General features: G+C 30.5%; 3 protein-coding genes and 1 long non-coding RNA gene across 4 annotated transcripts; 1 reads left to right on the top strand and 3 right to left on the bottom strand.

The window, feature by feature from the left end:
• Positions 1-413: 413 nt before the first annotated feature.
• LOC124844541 (uncharacterized) lies at positions 414-1,329 on the bottom strand. The gene is made up of 3 exons (XM_047321499.2): positions 1,078-1,329; positions 801-1,002; positions 414-468 (listed from the first exon to the last, which is right to left on the bottom strand). Exons 1-3 carry the CDS (start codon positions 1,289-1,291, stop codon positions 414-416), a joined length of 471 nt encoding a protein of 156 aa, XP_047177455.1. The 5' UTR covers positions 1,292-1,329.
• Positions 1,330-8,072: 6,743 nt separating this feature from the next.
• LOC148203478 (uncharacterized) lies at positions 8,073-9,016 on the top strand. Its single transcript, XM_088106703.1, has 2 exons — positions 8,073-8,437; positions 8,847-9,016. The coding sequence occupies exons 1-2, from the start codon at positions 8,080-8,082 to the stop codon at positions 9,014-9,016; spliced, it is 528 nt and encodes a 175-aa protein (XP_087962829.1). The 5' UTR covers positions 8,073-8,079.
• Positions 9,017-17,472: 8,456 nt separating this feature from the next.
• On the bottom strand, positions 17,473-18,355 carry LOC148203477 (uncharacterized). Its single transcript, XM_088105874.1, has 2 exons — positions 18,054-18,355; positions 17,473-17,842 (listed from the first exon to the last, which is right to left on the bottom strand). The coding sequence occupies exons 1-2, from the start codon at positions 18,250-18,252 to the stop codon at positions 17,736-17,738; spliced, it is 306 nt and encodes a 101-aa protein (XP_087962000.1). The 5' UTR covers positions 18,253-18,355; the 3' UTR covers positions 17,473-17,735.
• Positions 18,356-21,709: 3,354 nt separating this feature from the next.
• Positions 21,710-22,502, bottom strand: LOC148203476 (uncharacterized). Its single transcript, XR_015784078.1, has 2 exons — positions 22,213-22,502; positions 21,710-22,094 (listed from the first exon to the last, which is right to left on the bottom strand). It is a non-coding gene; the product is annotated as an uncharacterized LOC148203476 (long non-coding RNA).
• Between the last annotated feature and the right edge of the window lie 1,911 nt (positions 22,503-24,413).

Raw genomic sequence — 24,413 nt, 5'->3', positions numbered from 1 at the left:
CGCTTTAAATAAAAATTACTTCGAAAATAAAAAAAGTTAATACGTATTTTACACAAAACAATAATGTGAAAAAAATATTTCACCATTTATGATATAATTAATACGAACACAAAAGTTATATTAATTAAACATAGAAAAATTCCAACCATATACCAAATTTTAAAAAAAATAAAATAAAATGATATATCATTAATTAACTACAATACCCAATATTTTAACCATTCATAAATCGAAAGCATAAAGTATACAGACCCGTATACTTCAAATGACATCAAAATAACACTGATCTAAACCAGAAAACCTGAGACAAACTATGACAAAAACTTAGAAACCAAAGCTAACTAAATATCATCATCATCATCATCGTGAATCTTCTTCTCTACCATATCTCATCTATGCAAAGACTACAACGATCAAAGTTCATCCGATGCATTTTCTTCTTCATGCCTCTGTTGCAACTCCATTAACCTGATGTAAAATATACCAAAAATTTTGTTCAAATGCTTGCAAAATGCAGCAATTCATATTTACCTATCTTGAGGACAGCATGCTAAGTTTATGCAGCACAAAATGCAGGATCTACACTATATCTTTATGCTTACAGAAGATCATTTATTTACATTTCTACAGTAATAACATTTTCTAGAGCAAGAGATTAGCAATGACTATAAAGAAAAGAAAAAACAGTTAATTTTTAACTACCTACACTCTGAACTATCACCTTTTCGTGTTTTGTTTAGTTTTGTACTTATACAGACATGTCGCCATTACAAAGTTCAGAGGGAAAGAGGATCATATACCCTTTTGCATTGGAAATGTCTGAGGCATTGCCAGAAAAACCTTCAACACGATGGACATCACAGGATTTTGGAGCAGACACATTGCAGACAAACGGTTTGAAAAGTGGATCAGGCACTGGTTCTGCAATGCTTCCAACAGCAGGAAATTTCATGTAAGTCACTGGTTCCTTATCATCAGTGTAATTGAAAACTGAATCATTTCCTGTAAAGTTTAAAAGGGATATGCATTAGTAAGCTTTTTTCAGACACCACACAACTACTCCCTTTTAAGTGTCACCTTTGTTATACTCAGGATCATGCTCTTCTGTTTGGTCATGAACTTCTCCAATACCATATCTAGGAACCCCCCAATTTCGATTAATTCCCTTCCCCGGTGCAAAAGACTGAACTCCTCCATTGATTTTGCTCAATTCCAAACGCAGCTTCTCCATGTTCCTCCTTGAGGCAAGAGATTTTGGCTTTCCCTTTGGGAAATCACTATCATTTTCCATATATATATATATATACCTTCAAATTTCTATTACACCAAAGAAACTGTTTTTGCTATGGCTTTGAAGGTTCAACAAAGTGGTACATATATATACAAAATGGTCTCATACTGAGTGAAGGATAAGGGAAACATTGATGGAAAGCTGCATAATCTGGGGTAGTTTTTCAAACTTGCCATATAAAGAACAACCTTAGAATCAATGCAGCAGTGGTCAAATTAAGATTTCTTTTTCTAACCACCAATTAAGACAGACAAAATTTTGGCTGTCGCTTTCATCAACCGTGAATTGCATAGAATCCAACGTAACAATTACAGGAAAATGATGTTCTGTTGTATTACGGTCAATGGTGAATGCCAAAATAAACATTGAAAAAAGAAAAAAGTTTCAAACTTGACCATTTGACTAATACTAAACATTGCTCACTGAGCCAACCCAAGTCAATAGCAGCAAAAGGGGTATTTGCTTTTATTCAATTTTTTCTAAATTCAAAGAGAAAGAAACCCAGAACAGGACAGGCTTTCCTGTCAATTTGCAATTTTGTTTACTGATTTCTTTGCCATCTGACTCAGAAAGATTGACCATTCATCACTCTCACGTGCCACTTTAATCCATTTATGTTACCAGAAACCACGTTTTCAATAAGCGATTGTGAAAATATAGATCCCAATACAATCAACAATTTCCTGAGGCCGAAGCTCTGTGCTTTCAATTATATTTTAAGTGTTTATTAACTTCATTTTCTCAACTTGTATATCAACAGCTCAACAGCAAGTGCGTTTATTTAGAACATTTAGTTTTCTATTTGTAAACCATATGTAAATTTGATTTTACAAAACCGTAATTTCGTGAACTTGGTGTTTTTAAGCTTAATTAATTATACTTTAGTCTCCGAAATTGAAAGTGAGTCTAATTATTTTCCCTGGGAATTCAGAAAAAAAAAACTACTTTAGTTCTTTAAATTAAAAAGAAAAAGTACAGTTTTAATAGCTCAAATTTACTGTTTGAAAAATTAAAAGGGTTTTGGAAAAATCATTTAAATCCCTCATATTTTAACAGCTAGCTTTAAAAAACAGTTTTTTTTCAAATGTGAGGAACTAAAATTATACTTATTTTGAGAGAACAGAAAATAAATTTGTATTATTTATGTTAAGAGAATTGAAGGTGAAAGTGAAGAGGAATGTAATAAGTGTAATTAATTTAAAATAAATTGTGATTGATTAAAAATTATTTTAATTAAATATTGAATTGTAAAAAAAATTAATAATATTATTAATTAATTATTTTTGTCATTATAAATTTTATTAATATTTTATTTAGATGTTGTAATATTTTTTCTATTAATATTATTTTTAAATACTTTATATTTTATTATTATTAAGTTATAATTATTAATATTTTTTTGTTATTATAATTATTAGTTATCATAGATAAAGATTGTAAAATTCAGAAAAAAATAATAAAGATTTGATAATTACATTTTTCATGACTTCAAACCATCTCCCATCTTCCACCCTTGAATACTTTCTCTTATTTACGTACAAATCTTTGAAGAAAACTGTTTATTGAGAGGAACACAACCTAAGGCACAAAAAGTGAACCACTCACCATATGATTTTTTTTTTTATAACTAGATGAACATTATAACACGTGTCAATTTTGTTGCATTGCATGAAATCTAAATTTACATTAAATAGAATTACGGCGAAGTTGCCGATTGTTGGAGAGGGTGCGTTTCGACCGAAATTTAAGGTAAAGATATTTCTTTATTTAAATGGTTAAATTGATATTTCACATTGGATTTTTCTTTTATATTAAATTATTTTTAAAAAAATTTATCAATCAAATGATATTATGTTGTTTTTATAATGATTTTAAATTGATATTTTTCAATAAATTACATTACTGTCATGAAAACTTTATTAAGAAATAAAAAAAATCATGAAAACAACTTAAATTTATGATAAAATTATATAGCAAATATAGATAAAGAAATATATTATGAAAAAATTCATAATATTTTTTGGAAAAATCATTTCACACTTTAAACTCCATATATCTTAAAAAAGAGTAAATTCCTCTTCTATTAAAAAAAATATCATTAAGGAATCCTTTCACATCGAAAAAAGACCTTTCATTTCTAAAATTTTTTTAGTATTAACTTTTTTTCTTATCCCGACTAAGTTTATTTGTAATTGGTTCATCATCCTCTTCAATATTAGAATTTTTCTTCTTATCAACATATTAATCTAGAGTTATTTTTAATTCTTCTGCAAAACGAGTCTCCTTAGATGTCAAAAGATTAGGAACTACTACTGAACTACTTTGAATTGAATCTAATTGTTGCAAATCCTACCAAACAAGGAATCAAATCTGTTGACACACCACCATCAAAATTCTTTAACAAACATATATTCATTCACAATACAAATATTATCATGATTAATTACTACTGGCTTAGGCTATGATTGAGCACCAGGTTGTACCAAAATAAGTTGCACCCAATCATTTTTTTTTAATTAATTGTGATATTTTTTTTACAACTCTATAAGATCTGAAAAGCAGAAAAACAACAAATTTTAGTTTTTGGTATTTTATAAAGCATGAACTATGAACGTGTAGTGTAGTATCAACAACAAACAACAATAACAAACAACAAACAAGTTCAATCAAACAACAACAACAAAGAGGTTCAACCAAACAACAACAACAGACAAAGTTCAACAAAAAAACAAGTTTAACAAATAAGTTCTTCAAAATGAAAACGAAAACTAACCTTCAAAAGGTGGGTTCGTCGAAATAAAATGTTGTCACTAGTGAGAGAAAAAACAGAATGTGTCATAGTGACGTTATACGTTGTTTTGCACTAGTGACCAATTAGACTAAAGAGCCCTTAGTCATGTCCTGTGCACTTACCACCTTAGATAATATGTTATTATATTTTCTATATTCAAATGGATATTTCACATTGGATTCTTCTCTATGCTAAATTATTTTTAAACTTTATTTTATCAATCAAAATGATATTATGTTCTTTTATCATAAGCTTGAGAGAGATAAAATAGATATATAAATATACATATACATATTAAGGAAAATAAAATAACAAGAAATAAAGTCAATTATTTTTTGTACCATTAGTAGATATTTATTAAAATTGGTCTCTTCAATGTTGTTTAGTATTATTTTACTTCCCTTATAACTCAAATTAAATAAATTAAATAACTAATAATAATTTTGTAGATAATCCCCGTACATATTTGCCAATCACTAAAATATTATGCTATATTGATATTATAAAAATCAAATATACTATCAATAAAATAATTGACATAATAATAAATTAACCAAAATCTATCCGTCAATTATATTACTAAAGCATAATCTCCTAATCATTAATATTACTAAGACATAATTCTTTAATCAATGATATTATTAAGGTTTAATATAACAATTAATGATATCATCAATTAATTACCTTAACGATCCATAACTACCTATAAATACGATGCATTATCACACGAGTAGTTACTCAACCTCATGCATAACTTGTAACACCCCAATTTTAAGTGTCATGAGAAAGTAGTAATTCAATTTTTTTTAAATCCTTAATATGTCGACTTAATTCTTGTAATACACATTATAAAATAATATAGGAAAGAGGTAACCAATGAATCCAATTTCATAATTAACATTACATTGCCTAAAAAAAATCTTATGAACAACAAAATTAACCAAGATTGTCCTTCTTTTAATCTTCCTCATCCTCTTCTCACTTCTACATAACATTGGTCACCTCTACATCATCATCTGCTCATATATAACACAAACTTTATTCATCATCTCAACAAAACACAAGCAATAAGGGTGAGCTAACAACAATAACATAGAAAAATAAGATCATGCAAAACAATTACAAAGCAATAACTATTATATTAATAACCTAGACACGATCACTTCTGACATCATACCCTCAATAGCTTTAAACAAGTTTGTCAATTAAAGGCATATCGTGCCAATACCCACTATCTTTTTGAACTTATGTCATCTTCCATACTTCATTGCACTGTTACCAATGAGGAGCATTGGTATCTTGAAGCTACTGTGAAGTTTTGATGATGATAAAAGCTGAAGAATTGAAGACTCTAAATGCATCTTTGTTAAACGCATTTTGTAGAAACAAATGTATAGGATAAATTGTAATGATGTAAAAACTGTTAAAAGTTTTCGTATTTAGTGAGTCATTGCGCAAATAATCGATTATCAAGAGCCAATTTAGAGAGAGTTTATCGCGCAAATAATCGATTATTACACATAATAATCGATTATCACTGTTTCATTTAATACTGTCCAAGTCTCTGGAATAATCGATTATTGCTCAGGATAATCGATTATCACATTTTGAAAACCCCATAACAGACACAAATAATCGATTATCACTTATGATAATCGATTATCAGTGGCAGTTGGGAGATGTCTTTTCAGTTTTTGTCCCTGAATGAAACTAGGCTTATAAATAAAGGTCTTCACAGCTCTTAGAAAAAAACTTTTCAATTGAGAGTATTAGAGCTTTGTGCCTAAGGGAAGCTCTCTATGAGTGAAAAGGATCTATGCCATTTTGAGAATACAGTTTGTCTGAGGAAGTTCTCAAAGTGATAGAGTGCTCTTGTCTGGTCTTGTGAATAGGAGAAGCTCGCGCTTTGTGTGTCAAAGGTCGGAGCAGTTCTCTTCAAGTTGGCAGAGTTGTTGCTTCCGGTTCGTGCGTCGAAGGAAGCTCTTCCGGTTCGTTTGTCGAAGGAAGTTACTTGTTGCACTCTTCTGGTTCGTTTGTCGAAGGAAGGTGTTTTCTATTCTTTGCTCATTTCATTATCTTGTAATCTGTACAACTATATTTTTAGTGAAAAAGGTTAATCAATATTTATAATGATTAACGACTGGACGTAGAATCTTTTGATTCGAACCAAGATAAAAATTCTGTGTTGATTTTCTTGATCCCTAAACTCTTAACACATCAATTGTTCGATAAAAGTTCGCTAAGAAAATCAATTTTTGAAACCAACTATTTTAACTTGTGTTGTGATCGTTACACGCTTTTTGCTATCTATATTTTATTCCGCTGCGCGACTCTATATCGGTACCGATTGTTCCGACATGCACCACTCTTATTCACCAAAATAGGCCGATTCGAATTGTCCTCTATTGTAACTTCGGACCTATCTCCTCTGTTCCTCAAGGCTTATGAGTAAAACTTCAATGCTGCAACCATCGATATTATGCTCAATATTAATTGGAACCCTACGGGCGAGACATCCATCATTTTCTGCTCCCTCGAAAGAGGAAAGGGGAACACTTGAACCCCAATATCTTTTATCGCCCATCATGGATGAAGGGACCCATATCTTCCATCTCCTCTTAAAGATGAAGAGATCCACTTTTTTAACCCCTCACAAGAGGAAAAGTGACTACATTTCTACCCCCTTAAAAGGGGAAAGATACATCCCCAAATTGACGAAGTATAGCTAGAAGACATACTTAAAGACATAACCACCACCAGACCTCATGGTTGGTACAACACTGTGACTCTCTCACTAAAGCTATATAATGGTCACGAAAAATAGTTTCCACACATGTCGTCCTTGAGTATCAACCTCTGAAACTCACATGTCTCATTCTAACGATCATATCCTAACACTTTGGCTATGTCACAAATATCAACCATTCTCATTTATCAAGGAGAATTAACATTAAACAATCAAACCACAAAGCATAATAGTCCAATAACGTCATTGTCTAATATAGCTAAATCTCAATCCTCATTTCATGCATAAATATATAACTAGCCAACAAATTTATTCCTTGACACTACACTAAAAGAAATAAACAAAATCAATCATATTAACATCAATTATTGTTGTGATCTTGCGTCTTTACCCTTGCACAAGCATTTGCTATGAACTCACACACCCTAGGCCATTCACAATCAATTTAACAAAATGATATGCAAAGATTTACATTAGCCAAACCAACGTGGAACACATATAATACAGGTTGAAGTTATTTCAACAATTCATATCACTCAAAAGATATCCAAAACCACCATTGATTTAAGAAAATACTGCAACTGATTCAAACAAAACGTCAATCACATCATTCCCATATTGCAAGAATCACAAACATAGCAAGTACTGTATCATAGACAGGTTGGCCCAAGCAAGCCTCCCTATAACTCTCATTCACTCACATTTTCGTTTCTCTCTCGCACATTAACTGCTCTCACTCTCCCTCGCCACACTGAGCTCCCTTTTTTGCTCTAGGATTTGTGTTTTTGAATAAGAAGAAGTAAAAATGAATAGAAGAGAGGAGAAGGGAAGAAAGGAACATGAATCCTTGTGACTTTGTGACCATGTTTCCCCTATTCTCACATTTTACTTTAGGGTTCTCGAACGAATCCCAAAATTAAAGCAAAAAAATAAAAATTAAAAATAACATCAAGCAAATAAATAAAAAAATGGCACTTTTTTGGTTTAATAGGGTTCGAGTTCAGAACCTCAAGGCCGCACACAACCCACTACCACAAGGCCAATTCATTTGTTTTAATTATAAATTTATTTAATGCACATACCCAAAAATAAAGCATTAATAAAACAAACCAAACATTCTCATACCACTTAAGATTAGAACATTAGAACACACGACCTTTATCACGTTCTTCCGCAACCAATTCTTTTCCTGTCCAGATCTTCATTTTCTACCTTTCGTTCTTGGCTTTTCTGCCTTTTTCTTCTCCTTTTATGGCTACTCCCTCTGTTACTCTCGCATCGTTGCAAGATACAACACATGACTATTACATTCATCCTAATGAGAATCCTTCATTGGTGCTTGTTTCCCCGATTCTTGAAGGTCACAATTATCATGGATGGGCTCGCTCGATGTCTATGGCACTACAAATGAAGAATAAATTTGGCTTTGTTGATGGTTCCATTCCTTGTCCAACTGGTACAGATCCAATGGTTCAAGCATGGAAGCGTTGCAATAATCTAGTTTTATCTTGGATCAATCATTCTGTTTCTCATGAGATTGCTACAAGTATTATTTGGATTGACTCTGCTGCTACGGCATGGAAGGATCTCAAAGATCGTTTCTCCCAAGGTGATTCTGTTCGAATTTCACAATTGCATCAAGATCTTTATTCAATGCATCAGTCTGATCTAAGTGTTACTGCATATTACACTAAAATGAAGATTCTCTGGGATGAACTTTGCAATTTTCGCCCTATTCCTGAATGCCAATCTTCTGCTTCTTGTTGTGTTGTTTATAAGACAATGAAGGAATATCCTGAAAATGATTGTGTTCTTTGTTTTCTTAGAGGCTTGAATGATAATTACTCTGTTGTTCGCTCTCAGATCCTTCTCATGGATCCCTTGCCTTCTTTACCCAAAATTTTTTCGATGATAATTCAACATGAGCGACAATTACAATCAGGAATTCTTTCTCAACCTCCAGTCATGGCGTCACAAGTTTCTCAATCTAAACCTTCTTTTTCTACCTTCAATGGCAGAGGTAAACCCTCTCCTGCCAATGATTATGGCCGGGGAAGATCTTCATATCAAGGTTCTCAGGCTCGTTATCAAGGTTCTCAGGCTCGTTCCTCAGGGGGAAGGTTTGGTGCACCTCGACAATGCACTCACTGTGGCAAGACAAACCACACCATTGATACTTGCTTTCTAATACATGGATTACCACCTGATCTCAAATCCAAAAGAGTCCACAATGTTACAACAGATTCTTCTACAGTAGTTCCTTCTTATAATAATTCTCCGGCACAGTCACATTCCGCAATTTTGGGACTTTCTCAAGAGCAAATTCATGGTTTATTGGCACTTCTTCCTCAATCTAATCCCACAATCCCACATTCTACTAATCTAGTGAGCTCTGATACCATGTTATGAGAAAAGAAAGGATAGGAATTGTATTTCTTATTCCATAAGAAGAGAGTACAATTTTACATATATATAATTGTTTGAAACAATATATAAACGGAATATAAATATAAAAATAGAATATAAATATATGAAGATAAATGCACAGATATGAACGGAAAATAAATTAAATCCAATAATTAAACCACTTGGTATCCTTTAGAATATACCTCTTTTCATTAATATTAACATGTTTTAAAATAAATCTATGCCTATTGACTTGAGTGTCTATTTCTCAGGTCTTACATAACTCTTCTATATTTATATTTTTCTTATGCTCTTATTGACTTGAGCGTTAGAGAATCTTCTGCAGAACTTTTTTTTTGTTTATTGTTAAGACAAAATCGTTTAGAGAATAAAACATATAAGCAACCCAGGTTTTGAAGTTTAACAAAAAGCACCAAATGTAATATTGTTGTGTTCAAAAAGCCGTTTAAAACAATAGAGTTTAATGAAGAAACACTTTATAATGTCCACAACAAAGCTTATAAATAACGTTTTCTAGACAAAGATGTCTAAATGAATCAAAAAATCATAAACATCGTTTGAAAGAAAGTATCTCATTAAAATCTTTTAATAGACTGTACGAGAAAAACAAGCTAGTGTGTCATGGAAATAAATGTCTATTTGTTATATAACATTAAGGTTAAAAGAAATTTTTTCAATACAGTGTTATATCAAGCAAAGCTTTCTAAAGAAAACATCGTCTGATGGATGACCGCTAAATGCTTTAGCCTTTGAAAAACCAATTTATGTTGATAGCATTTGATGAATATACATGTTATTTGTCTTACCAATCGATGCATTTATGATTGAAATGACAAATGATAAAATGTCTTGAACACGCTACATTGCTTAACATTTATCAATGTTCAAAATATTTAATGCATGTACGAAAAAGTACTTCGATGCTTGTATACGTATTTCTTAGTATTCATACAGATTAATAAAGCAGAAAGATATGATCAGAATCATGACACCCAAGAAAAAGACGTTGTGCGAGAAGAAGAACATTTTGGAAATGTTTCCCTTGAAGCCATCTACTCAATCACATTGTACAAGCTTAAGTTTCGCTTAAGGTTATAACGAAAAGCTTTAAACCCTACAAAATAAACTAAAGTCTGACTTCACATCAAAAGACTATCAGTTCTCCAGAAGTCAACTTCTCTGTCTAACGGGAATTTTTCAAGAGAAGCTATAAATAAAAGAAAGCTTGAAGAGAACATGTTGTTGATGAAAAACAAAAAAAAAGGATACCATAAGAAGAATAGCAACGTGAAAAGAGAGAAAAGCTTGTAGTGGTCATACATCGTCTGAATCTCAATATCTTTTTAGAGAAAAATCTTAGTGAAAGAGAGAAACACATTTAAGTGTCACAGATTATATTGTTTTAGAACACATATCCGCTCGCTAAGAGTTAATCATATGTACCTTGTATAAAATCCATTAGTGGATTTGTTGTAAGTTTTGAAGAGAACTCAAATACTAGGTTGTTCAACTGAGGTCGAGTTGAATGTCTAGACAGTTGTTTAGGGTTAGATCCAAGAGTGGCTAAACTTGATCTAGTCATGTTGACTAGGAAACCAAGAGTGATGCTAATACTCATTGTAACCAAGAGTTGTGAGAATACTCGATGAGATCCTGGAAAGGAAAATCTCGTGTAATGTTGGAAAAGATTAGTGAAATCCCTTAAGAGTTCTTAAGGAAGAACTAGACATAGCTCAAGTTGAGTGAACCAGTATAAAAATCTTTGATTTATTGTTTTTCTATTCAAACATTTTCCATTTACTCTTATCGTAAAAACTAGCATCTAAACATCTTACAATCTTTATGCACTTTCTTTATAAGTTATTAGACTCTGCTCTAAAAAAAAAAGATTTTAAAAATTGTATCTTATTGTTTTCCTCTCTTTAAAGCTTTTACAAATTCTTGTAAAAGATCATTGTCTGAAAGCATTCTTGCTTCATAATCTTTTAAACACTAATTAGACACCATTTCTGAAAAGTTTTAAAAACATTATTCAGCTCCCATCCCCCCTAGTGTTTTCTTGATCTTTCATTTATCAAAGACCTCTCTTTAGTGTTTTCATGTGCTTTCATTTATCAAAGACATGACATCAACTCAGAGGATTTTTGCTCATTTTTAGTAAAAACAATCATGTAACACATGATCATCATAGTTAATAAGAAAACATAAAATCATACAAATATAGGATATGTTAGAGTTATTTAAAAGAATAACTTTCATACATGTATATCTCAAAATCATGCATACATATAATATTTTATTGCATTCACATCCCATTCGTATATTCTCATAGAGCCAACCTCTAATATTAATTGAATCAACATGACCAAGTGGCTAACTATTAGTCCATTGGTTAAATATCATGTTAGAATACTATTGACTTCAAATACCATAAACACTTAATTCTACTTTTGGAAAACACATAAATTGAATTAGACTTAAAGATATGCATTCGCCATATTATATTCATTAAGTTGTCACCCACAATAAAGTTACATAATAGGAACATTTTATATTTAAATAGGGTAATTCCTTATTACCATAGAAAATTCTTTTTCACACAGTAGACTAAGTCATATGAACTTTCTAGACTAACTCATATGAACTTTCTTTGACTCACATCACCTGATATTTTATGTGAGTCCAATATTAGTAAAGTCAAGATCATATATTTATGAATCTGTAATTCAATACATTATTTACATCTCAATATAGTATTTCCTCCCAAAAACTAATCATATGAATATCATCTCGATTCAAATACTGATAAATTCAAATACTATGTTATACACTACAAAAATATTTAATTTTAGGAGAGGTTATTTTGCGGAGGTTTTAAAAACCCCGAATATTTCCAGCGATTATTTAATGAAACCGCCGGTAGTCTCTTAAAATTATTATTACCTTCTCTCCCGCACCTTATTTCCTTTTAATTCCCTAAATGTGCCCTAATTTTCTCCCTCCTTCCCCGCTGCCTTCATTAAAATTTTCCCCAAACCCCGTCCCCGCACCACAATCTTCCTTGCTTCTTGTTCGTGGAGCATCTCTTCCAGCTGCATTCATCAAATTTTCCCCCAAACCCTTTCCCCGCACCACAATCTTCCCCTGCTTCGTGTTCGTGGAGTGTCTTCCCCTGCTTGGGTTGAGCGTCGAGGTTGAGGTGGCAAGGTCGAGGCGGCGAGGTCGAGGCGGCGAGGTCGAGGCAGCGAAGTCGAGACGGAAAGGTGGAGGCGGTGGCGTCGAGGACTCTGCTGAAGGCGATATTTATCAAACTGAAGGCGGAGATGGCAGATTGTTTCGTCGTGGCTAAGGAGAAATGTGCTGGCTTCCCAGGGAGAATTGGTTCCCTTTAGGGCTGCGAGGATTAGGGTTGCGAAAGGGGTTTTGAGTTCCAAGGGTGTTGGGAAGCTGATTGGTTGGGGATTGGTGCCTGTGAGTGGGAGGAACATGTGGTTGATGAATCAAATGGGTCTGATTGGTGGTGACTTGGGAAAAAAATGTTTTTATCAGAGCATTCTAGCAAGGTTCATCAACAGATACCAATATACGGTGAAGTTGAGAAACGATATATTCATGATCCACTACTTTCTCAGGTAAACAATAGGGTTTGGGTGAAGCTAGCTAAGATTTCCGTGATATAGATTACTGCAAGAAAATATTTGGTATGGGAAATGTATTTAACCCTGAAATTGACGTTGTTTTAAATTGCAAATAGATGATTGAACTTAGTTTGATAGTTGTTTAAACTGTTAGATATATTGAGTTATTTTTGATCAATTTACAACTTCTGTTATTGATTTATTTGGTTAATGTTGACAAAAACACTACTGAAAAACAATGAGTATTCGAACTATGAAGATCAAAACCAAGCTGAACTAGGAAAGGAAAATCAGAGACCTACATTCTGCATTTAATTCCTAACATACACAAAGTACAAGAGGATTGTGGCGGCATTCTACAATCTCATCGCTCATTCGTTACCCCTTCTCATAAAAGCTGCTAATATTATATGGGCTCAAGAGAGAAGACAAGCAGAATATACACAACATGGAGCTTTAAGAGTCAGGTTGCTCTGATTTCACTCTTGCACCTGATGATGATGCACAACTTCCATTCTGAAGATGAGTAAATAATAAGTTTCAAAAGTTCAAGACAGTAGATTGATATTTTCTAATTTGGCTGACATTCACACACCATGCTTTCGATTGAGAAATAGTACTGACAAAATTGTTCTGTGCATCGGCTCCTTAAAAGCTTCACACACAATCATTGTTTTCGTTGCAGCATCCATCAACAGGACTTGATCAACACTTTCTTTCTTGTTTTGTAGCTGAATCCTACCATTAAGTACAACTCATGAGATTTCAAGAAGCAGGAATGAATAACAAAAATCAATTGCTTACTTTTATTGAGAGAATTGAAGTAAAAGTAGGTGTAAATTATGAGGAACCAAGTAGATTGCAAGAAGGATGGTAATATTTATTAATTTGCTTATTGTCTTATATATGCAAATTGAAGCTTTGACAGCAGAAAATCAACGACTAAATGGAAAGCTTTGATATTATAATATTATGATTTTTTGGATGATAATATAATATTATGGTTATTGTCTAAACATATTTGATTGTTAAGTATTATAGTCCTCGATTTCAAAAGAAAACTAATTCCAGTGTTGCTTCCCATCAATAATTGGATGAGGGAATGATCCTTCGAGTGAAACTTTGAATGCCGAAACAAATAACGAGAAGTTGGAGCTTTCGGTGCAAGGTTTGATTTTTCACTGGGCATTTGTTTTCTTGATTACGTACAATGTTTTAGGGTACTAAATTTTGATGCTTAATATTTGTTTATATTGATTTAAGGTTACCTACAAGGATACTAGTGGGTCATCAAAGGAGAAAAAGAGATAATGTCAATCGTAATAAAAGGGCTCACTCAACAACTCTGCAGGATTTTACACTTTAGAGCATTTTAATGGGAATTTTTAAGTAATTATGTGAGGTTCCTATTGTATTGTAGGTTTTAAAGAGGACTTTATTAGTTTATATGTTAGTTTATTAGAAGGTGTAATTAGGTATGAATGTAAATCATTATTTGAACAATTTGTTGTATTAAAACATGTTTATTATTTATTTTATAATATTCAATTTTAATTTTTCAAATTATTTGATTGATATATTAAAGAGTTTTTTTATCAAAATTAGAAATAATAGAAAAAAAATCTGAATTGCATATTCCCGGCGGTTTTAGGAAAACCCCGACTAATACCGGCGGTTTTGAAAAACTCCTAATAATACCGGCGGTTTTCACAGAACCCCCACTAATACCGGCGGTTTTCACAGAACCTCCGCTAATACCGGCGGTTTTCACAGAACCCCCGCTAATACTGGCGGTTTTAAAAAAACCGCCGGAAATTACTTAGCGACACAGCTTTTCCCAACGGTTTTTCTAACCGCGGGTAACGTATTTTCCGGGGGTTAAAACCGCCGGAAACGAAAAAAATAACCCCCGGTAAAATTGTAAATTTTTGTAGTGATATCACAACCATCACATACTCTCATTCGTATATATATCATCTTAATTTAAATACTAATAAATTGAAAATTTATGATTCATCTTATTATAATAATATTCAAGCATGATATGTTGATAAAATATAATAATTTCATGAAATATACAAAAAGTTAGCGATTAGACACATTTACAAACATAATTTTTAAAATTTAGAAAACACTTTATCACTTAACCACCAATTTGTTCACTTGGTAAATTAAGCACATGTTGTAATTCATAGAGTCACCATTTTGCTCAATTAGAAAAAGGACTCAATTTTTCCAATGCATTTTAGTCATTTAGTGACCAAAGTATTCGTCTAACAACTACACTACTTGATGTTTTCATAAAAACAACTCACTTAGAAATAATTTACTCACTCAGTAAAACTCTAGTTTTAAATTAATTGAATTTTTCCTAGCAAAAATTGTTTTGCCTAGTGACCAAATCATTAGGATTTTTTATTAAATAGCTCACCTAGAGACAAAAACTCTCAAGTTTTCAATTAATAGTATTTTGTCCAATAACTCTATATAATTTAGAAACTTTGTAGAATGTAACAAGTGGTTTTTTGTTCATTTGTTATACCTAACATGGACTATTTTGCTCCAAAATAACAAATTATAACCGATTGGACTTTGAAATATTCTAACTTATTGTTACTTAACATATTAAAAATGTCTCATTTTTAATTCATTCACTTAGATAAAACAAATTCATCCCAACATCTCCAACATTTCATATCTCAACCATAATAAACATAACAAACTATAGTTCTATCAAAAAGTATTATAATATAACACACTTAAAATCAAACTCACAAACTTTCAATAGTACATTTCATATATGATCTATCTCAAATTCTACTACTTTAAATATACTTAAAAAAAATACAATCTCTACATAGAACTTCAAATGCTTAATTAGTAACTTGGTCCTTATATTTAGGTTTATGATTTACTTTGGTTTCTATATATTTTTTTTTTACTCAAGTGAGTCCTAATATTTAAATTTGGTTTATGTTAAATTAGCCTTAACGTCGTCTAAAGGTGTCACATGTCAAAATTTAGGTATCTTCTACATTGGAACCTGATGAAAAGGGGTTTCATACCTATTTCTTAGCTCAAGAAATCAGGGGAAATATGTTTGCAATTGATTGGTGAAACAATAAGAAATGAGGGGGTGACGCAATTTAAAACACAAACACAATCAAAAACTTAAAGGGGAAAATGTAGTATTGTGAATGGGTTGTAAAAGCGGGTGGGTTCAAGATGTGAGAATCGAATAGGTGAATCAAAAGGAAGATTGGAATAAGCATAGGAGGCCACACCACTTAGGGATAATACCAAGATTAGTGATGGGTAAGTCATCACATGAGCTAAACACTTAAGATAAGATCATAGGTGTGTCACACTCAAGGGTGAAGAGAAATTCTCATTTCACTATCATCAAATTTGTTTTACAAAGAAAAGCATCCTTTACTTATAGTGGAGGGTCAGTTGATCAAAACACAAGTCAAACTAAATAGGGATTAATTCCTAATTACAAAATACTAATCAAACAACATGTGTAGGCCTTAATGAATGTGCATGCGCTCACTGGGTGTTATTCCCTACTTTGGGCTCCATTTATGCTATAGGCAAACAAATTAGCTCTAAGTTCATCATTGTTGGGCGATAGTTCTTGCCACTAGGCACCACCAACTCCTACAACTATGGCATTGGGCACCACCTCCCTACGACCCTTCCTTTGCAAGTTTTGTTTGATTTTCAAAATTAAATTGCATCTATCACAAACATCCAAAAATTATGTTTTCGTAGTTGTTGAATATAGTGAAAACTATGTATCAGATTAATTTCTTTTGTGTTGAATATACACATATGATATTATATTTATAATAGAAAATATATGAGCTAAGTTCAAAATACAAATAAGAAGTAATAACGAACTAACTAAAAATAAAAGATAAAGATAAAATATATATAACACTCTCCCTCAAGCTGGTGCATACAAATCATATGTATCAAGCTTGTTACTATAATCAATGACTTAGTAAAAATATATGTTTCTACACTTGAACGACACCAAATTGTTAATGATTTGTGAAGACAGCATAAAAGATGAACTACAAACCTAGAAAACTCCTTTTGAACAATAAATATGGAAGAATGTTCCAACACAACCAACGAGAATGGAAAACTTTATGGAAAAACCCTTCAATTTCAAAAGATTACAACTTTACCATTTTACCTTCCTTTATAAAAAATAAGGTGGCAGTGTTTTAATAAAAAATGAGGTGAAACGTGTCAAATAAATGTATTTTACCCGTAGACGTGCCAATGTATAGATACTCAAATAGTATATATTTTATAAAACAACAAAACCAATATTTTAAACATTTATGGAAAACCAAGCATAAAGTATCTTAGCTACATTACGTTCAAATACATCAAAATTACCTAAAACCTTAAACTAAGAACCGAAAACATAGAAACGTAGGCCAACTAATCATCATCTTGAATCCTCACTATCTTATCTAAGCAAAGACCGAAACCATCAAAATCCTATATAGATGTAAATATACCATAAATAAGCACAAATGTTCAATAATACAAGCCTGCAGAACGAGGTAACCAACAATCCAATGCTTAGCTTAGATTAGCTATGCTAAATCATGCCAAAATACAATGCAGTTCCTTTTTTAGGAGCTTAAGGCTATCAATAGATGTATGTAGCTAGTAGCAATGCATGACTGTGTCCATGAACTCTAAGATGAAAATTTCATATATTAAGTTGATAATACCACCTCTAGAACGAAAGATGCCCTCACACTTTTGTTTTAAATGTCCTTCGCATCACCCGTATCTGTTCCAAAGCTGCAAACAAAACTACCAGCAACGTCTAAGCATTGGGTTTAAGTTAGAATGTAGCATTGCATATACCTTCATGTCAATCGCTGGTTCCTCAACTGTGAAATTGAACACTGAATAATCTCCTGTATGTTTTAAAAGGAATCTGCCTCGGTGAGTTACTTATGGCACAAAAACTCCTTTTTAAATGGATAGGCACATCTCAAAAATATGAACCTTTTAATTATGTCTAAGGCAATAACATTTGTTTATTGCTTTCTTTATGCCACTATATATGAAAATAAAAAGAGAAAACTTTCACCTAAGAACCGTCTAAAATTTAAGAAAAAAAATCACCTTTATCAAAAACCGCACCATCTGCATCAGTTTGATCATGAACTTCCTCTCCAACACCATATCTAGGAACACCCCAATTTCCATTAATTCCCTGGCCGGGTATGTAAGACTGAGTTCCAAGTTTAATGCTGCTTAACTCCAACTGCAGCCTCTCCAGCTTCCTCCTTAAAGCAAGACCTTGAGGTTGTTCCTTGGCCATATTCCTCTCCAATTTCTGCTCCACCGAACAAAAATTGTTTTGCTATGGCTTTGAGGACCTTGGAAGTGCTACTTATAAGTAAAATGGTCTCACTCTGAGTGAAAAAATCTGTGGTCAAGCAGCATATATGGAAGGCTTAGTAGAACCCCAGAGTACTTTTCCAAACTTTCCAAAAGAGAACCTTGAAAAGATAACACTATTTATTAGATTTAAGAGAAAAAAATGTGATTACCACTTAAGGCAGAGGACATCTTCGTTGTCCCTTGAATAAACGGTGAATTGCATAGACTTCAAACGAAAAGGTTACATGTAAATGGTGTTATGTTGGAACATAGTCAATGGTCAATGGCAAAATAATCTTTCTAAACAATAGAAGTTTTCAGACTTGACCGTTTCTGATAAGTGGAGAAACACTACATGCTTTAAAAGCAGAGGGAACTTGACCACGAAATGAAAATATGGGCTTCTATTTAGTAAAAGTTCAAGAGTGTTTCATCCTACACCTCCAACATCTCATCCTGCATTTTCAAAAATTTCATTTTTAACCTTCTGACACATGCACCTCTAACTTTTCTAAAAGTTTTATCTTTTAATAAATATATTTTTATTTTCTTCTCTCTTATTAAAGACACTTTAATAAATATATTTTTATTTTTTTCTCTTTCTTATTAAAGTCCCTCTCCACCATCTTAATAATAATCTAATTTAATTTAAAATTTAAATATTATTTAATATAATTTTATATTTTAATAATTATTAAAATATGATTTATATCATAATAATAATTATATTAAATATATAAAAATCAAATAACTAAAATAAAAATAATAATGATAAAAATAAAAAATAAAATAATAATAAAAATAATATAAAATTTGCTTTAATATATTCAAATATATTAAATTATATTAAAATATTACAATGAATTAAACAGTTATTAAATTTTAAATAAAAACAATTTTTTAAAACTTATTTATTGGATACTGTACAATATGTTAATAGTTTTTTGGTTTAATAGCCAATTTAGTCCTCACTTTGGTTGAAAAATCTCAATTTAGTCCCTCATTATAAAAGTGTTTTGAATTAGTCCTAACTTTTAAAATAGTGGGTCAGATTGGTCCTTTCTGTTAAATATAAGTTAACAAAATTAATGGATGATGATGTGACACAACTTAAAGCTAACGATGGACCAATCTAACACATCAACTTTAAGCTGTGTCACATCATCATCCATTAATTTCGTTAACTTATATTTAACGAAAGGGACTAATCTGACCCACTATTTTAAAAGTTAGGACTAATTTAAAACACTTTTATAACGAGGGACTAAATTGAGATTTTTCAACCAAAGTGGGGACTAAATTGGCTATTAAACCTAGTTTTTTTTTTAAATTTAATAAATATTTAATTTAATTAAAAATAATAATATTATTTATTATATTTTTCTAATTTAATAATTATTAAAATATTATTTATATTTTATAATAATTTTATTAAAAAATAAAATAAAATAATTAAAATAAAGTTAATAATAATGAAAATAAAAGTAGTATTGAAAATCACATAAAAGATATTTAAATACATTATATTATATTAAAATGTTAATTTAATTAAATAATTATTAAAGTTTAAATAAAAAATAAATTTAAAATTTGTTAATCGGATATAGAAATATAATAACACTGAATAAATTTAAAATAAATTAGAAAAATATAATAAATAATATTATTATTTTTAATTAAATTAAATATTTATTAAATTTAAAAAAAAACTATTAACATATTTTACAGTATCCAATAAATAAGTTTTAAAAAATTATTTTTATTTAAAATTTAATAACTGTTTAATTCATTGTAATATTTTAATATAATTTAATATATTTGAATATATTAAAGCAAATTTTATATTATTTTTATTATTATTTTATTTTTTATTTTTATCATTATTATTTTTATTTTAGTTATTTGATTTTTATATATTTAATATAATTATTATTATGATATAAATCATATTTTAATAATTATTAAAATATAAAATTATATTAAATAATATTTAAATTTTAAATTAAATTAGATTATTATTAAGATGGTGGAGAGGGACTTTAATAAGAAAGAGAAAAAAATAAAAATATATTTATTAAAGTGTCTTTAATAAGAGAGAAGAAAATAAAAATATATTTATTAAAAAATAAAATTTTTAGAAAAGTTAGAGGTGCATGTGTCAGAAGGTTAAAAATGAAATTTTTTAAAATGCAGGATGAGATGTTGGAGGTGTAGGATGAAACACTCAAAGTTCAATGAGAGTTACTCCCTCACCACCCAACTGATCTCTACACCTCTCTAGATTTTTTTTTTATTTAAAAAATATTTTAGATTAAAATTTTTTAACTTTTACAATTTAACTTTATTTACCTTTTTTAAAACCTTAATTATGTAGTCATCACCTTTTCACTTTCTCTTTTCCTCTCTTCTTCACCTAGAGAGTTTCCATCCCTCACTTTTTCTTGTGTGAAGAAGAAAGAAAGAGAGAAAGTAAGGAAGTGGAAGCTACAGAATTAGGGTTTTAAAAAAATGAAAGGGTGGAAGATGTGTTCAACGGATCTTTATTTACTTTAACTTTTATGAAAAAAAATTTGACTTGCAAGATAAAATAGAAATGGAGAGGTGCAGAAAGCAACCTGTGATGGTGGAGGAAGTAACCCTCATGTTCAATAAGCATGTTGACAAAATAAGTTTTTAATCAAATAGTGTCCATTTATTTAGATAATAGAGTATCATATTATAAAGCATGTGAAAACTTGAATTTTTAAAATAGTCGTGAGCTTGGTTTTGCTTGGAATTAAGTTTAAAATTTTACAGTAAAATTTAATATAATTTTGAAAAACAATAATATAGTCCTTTATTTGTGCAATAAATGTTTCAGAAACTTGAATACAAAATGTGGACTGGTTTGTGTTGTTTTTCTCGGCCTACATGTCCGTAAAAAAAACTGGTTGATTGGCCCATGAAAGATTTTATTTTTCAAGGCTGTTATTTCTATATCCCATCAAATTTCTTCCTCCACTCCATAAAAAAAATTTGAAAAATTTTGTCGCGTAACAGAAGAGGTAATTACATTTTGAAAAGAAAAAAAAGTCAAAGTTTTTTATAATGTTTGAGAAAATAAATTCAAAGCATGATAGAGGAAATATGACAAGTGCACGAAAGAAGCAATAGCCTATTTTCTATAGGTTGGGTTGGTCAGTGTTTTATAAAAAAAAAATTGTGATGTTCAACAAAGTATAGAACATAAAAAATCAAGTAACCTAATATTTTCTCGAAAAATCTTGAAACAAAAAAAAAGTTAAATTCTCTGATAATGTAACATAAAGAATTCAATTAGATTACAATCATAATCCTCACTCAATAGTTCTTATGTCATTCCAATCCAATTTAACATACATTTATACAAAAAGAAATGGTCAAACAGAAGACACATTATAATATATTTAATTAAATTGTTAATTAATTGATTATATTACAGTACTTAATATAAGCTTTCTTTCCATTTTTTTCAACTAGATTCATGTTAATTTCACTTGACAATATTAATTAACAAATTGATAGTATTGAAAACTTAGCCATCGAAAGGGGAACAGGTTAAAATCCTCATCCACAATGTTGATCAGACGGCGGTGCTCAAGAATCCCCACAAACAACAACAGCATTTGTGATGAAAGAAAGAAAAGACTCATCTGAAAATGAAAAGACTTTAGTGGAAGAACAAAGTTTGGGTGCGATAGTGACCCTGCTAATACGACAACCTTAAAATCCAGATGCTACCTGAAACTCCTATGCTGCATCCTAAAAATCCAAAACATGAAACAAAAATATCAGAATCATTCACCAAAACAACAATTGGATTCAATTGAGAAGAGAATCTTTGGATTCAGCAACAAATTAAAAACCATAACCTGTATACCTTTACAGGCTAGACGTGAATCTCTTCTTCTAGGAATTTGGAAGGATCGCACCACGACACGAAGAAATAGATCACAACCGAATTAACATTCAAAAAGAATAAACAGTAAAAGATTAAGATTAAATTCAGATCTAGCACATAAAAAACCAAATGGCAGGAAACTGAATTCTACAGATTTACTATGAGCTTATTGATGTGTTTGAAATGAAAGTGCCAACTCAGAAAAAGTTGAATACTAATGTGCCGATAATGCAGAGGGAGGAGGAGTAGAAGATTACGCAGGTGACATCTTTTTGGGTAGATGTCTGACAATAGAAAGAAGCAAGTGGTTTGATTATCTTAGTTATAGATAATATTATCTATATTTTTATATTATTACATAAAAATATTTATCTTTTCTATTTACATTTTTTTCTTAATTTTATTATTTTTGTAAATTTAACAATTTTTTTATTTAATTATTTTTTTTAATGTTAATCATTTTTTAAATTAAATAAATAAAAATCATCTATAAAATAAATAAAATTTCTTTATCATTAATTTATAAAAATTATTTTTATTTATTTTTATAACTATAATTTCATACGAAAAAGTAAACCATGCATGTGTTTTTACTAGTTTCTATTATTATTTTTTTCTTTACAATCCACAATTTATTTTCTATTTCATCGATTAATATTTTTTAAAATTAATTTTATTAGTTTTACTTTTTAAATCATTTTTTTTTAAATTTAACTGCTTTTTATATTTAGCTATTTTTAAAATTAGAATAATTATCTATAATAAAAAAAATATCTATAAAATTAAAAAAGTTAACCAATTAAAATAATGAACATGCACACACATGTTTTCACTAATTAAAATAAAAATAATTAATTGTTTTTTCAGCCGGTTTGAAGATATAACTGTTTATACAACTACTTTTGAAAAATGAGAGTGAATATTGAGGCATTCATACTTGTCGCAGTCACCACAAAAAGTAAGACATAATATTTCTATTCCATATATGAAAGAGATTCCTATCTAATAAAAAATGGTTAGAAATTTTAAGTCTAGATAAAAATAAGATAAAGTATATATATATATATATATATATATATATATATATATATATATATATATATATATATATATATATATATATATATATATATCAAACCTAGTTTGCTATCTCAAAAAGTTCTTGTATGGTTTAAAAGAGGTGAGTAGATGATGGTTTGTCAAGCTAACTTCATCTTTACCTGATATTAAGTATTAAATGTTACTGTTTTATCATTTCTGTTTTGTAATTATTGTTCATAAGAACAGTAATCTTAGTTTTAGGATATTTTGGTTTTGGGGTTTGTGTGTTCTGTTAGGGATTCTAACAGATTACTTTTGTGTAATCAATACTCACCGAAACCCTATAATAGGGATTCCAGTGTTTCTGTTTTAGACTGTAAAAACAGTGAAAACCTAATTATCATCTTTACATTCAGTAAAAGCATAATACTATGATTCTTTCTTACCTCTGTTACACACTCCTTCATCCTTAATCTCCGCTTTACGTTTTTCGTTCGAGTGTCGTCGCTGTAAACCTCGCCGGAGCACCATGGAGATCGCCTTCTTCTCTTCTCTCTCTAGCACGAAGACTCTCGATGTTGAGAGTTCACCTAACTTCTGACTTGCAGAAGGTTCGAGTGAGATCTTTTGTCTCACGCTGCTGGGCCACAGTATTTGGGCCTCAGTCTTTCAGACTTTGGGCTTGCGTTTTTATTATGGTACCAGAGCAGGTCTTGTACCTGTTCTGCCACTGTTTCCGCTGCACATACTTCTTCTTCTTGCTCTTATCTTGGTACTAATCTTTTCTTTAAATCTTTCTTGCTGCCATGGAGAATATGGATCAATTCAACAATCCTTCCAGCCCCTTTTATCTTCACCCAGGAGAGAACCCAGACACCTCTCTTATTTCTCAGGTTCTCAACGAATCTAACTACACTTCTTGGAGCAGAAATATGAGAAGGGCCCTTCTTTCTAAGAACAAATTAAAATTCATAGATAGAGGGATCAAGAAGACTCAAAAAGATTATCTCCTTTTGGAATCTTGGGAAAGAAGCAATATGATGGTGTTGTCTTGGATCATCAAGACTCTTTCACCCTAAATAGCAAAAAGTGTGATATATGTGGAGGATGCTCAAGAACTGTGGGAAGAATTGAAAGAA

This window comes from Vigna umbellata, chromosome 2 (genome assembly GCF_029865625.1).
Source record: "Vigna umbellata cultivar VRB3 chromosome 2, Vumbellata_1.0, whole genome shotgun sequence".
NCBI classification, from domain to species: domain Eukaryota; kingdom Viridiplantae; phylum Streptophyta; class Magnoliopsida; order Fabales; family Fabaceae; genus Vigna; species Vigna umbellata.
This window is presented reverse-complemented; position numbering and strand designations above follow the sequence as displayed.

What these genes read in the sequence shown, in the direction of transcription:
- LOC124844541 (XM_047321499.2), bottom strand. Translation starts at nt 1,291, where the DNA reads ATGGAAAATGATAGTGATTTCCCAAAGGGAAAGCCAAAATCTCTTGCC. An exon ending in TGATCCTGAGTATAACAAAG is followed by an intron (nt 1,003 to 1,077) that starts GTGACACTTAAA and finishes TAAACTTTACAG; the next exon opens with GAAATGATTCAGTTTTCAAT. An exon ending in GACATTTCCAATGCAAAAGG is followed by an intron (nt 469 to 800) that starts GTATATGATCCT and finishes ATTTTACATCAG; the next exon opens with GTTAATGGAGTTGCAACAGA.
- LOC148203478 (XM_088106703.1), top strand. Translation starts at nt 8,080, where the DNA reads ATGGCTACTCCCTCTGTTACTCTCGCATCGTTGCAAGATACAACACAT. An exon ending in CAAAGATCGTTTCTCCCAAG is followed by an intron (nt 8,438 to 8,846) that starts GTGATTCTGTTC and finishes CTTCAATGGCAG; the next exon opens with AGGTAAACCCTCTCCTGCCA.
- LOC148203477 (XM_088105874.1), bottom strand. Translation starts at nt 18,252, where the DNA reads ATGGCCAAGGAACAACCTCAAGGTCTTGCTTTAAGGAGGAAGCTGGAG. An exon ending in TGGTGCGGTTTTTGATAAAG is followed by an intron (nt 17,843 to 18,053) that starts GTGATTTTTTTT and finishes TAAAACATACAG; the next exon opens with GAGATTATTCAGTGTTCAAT.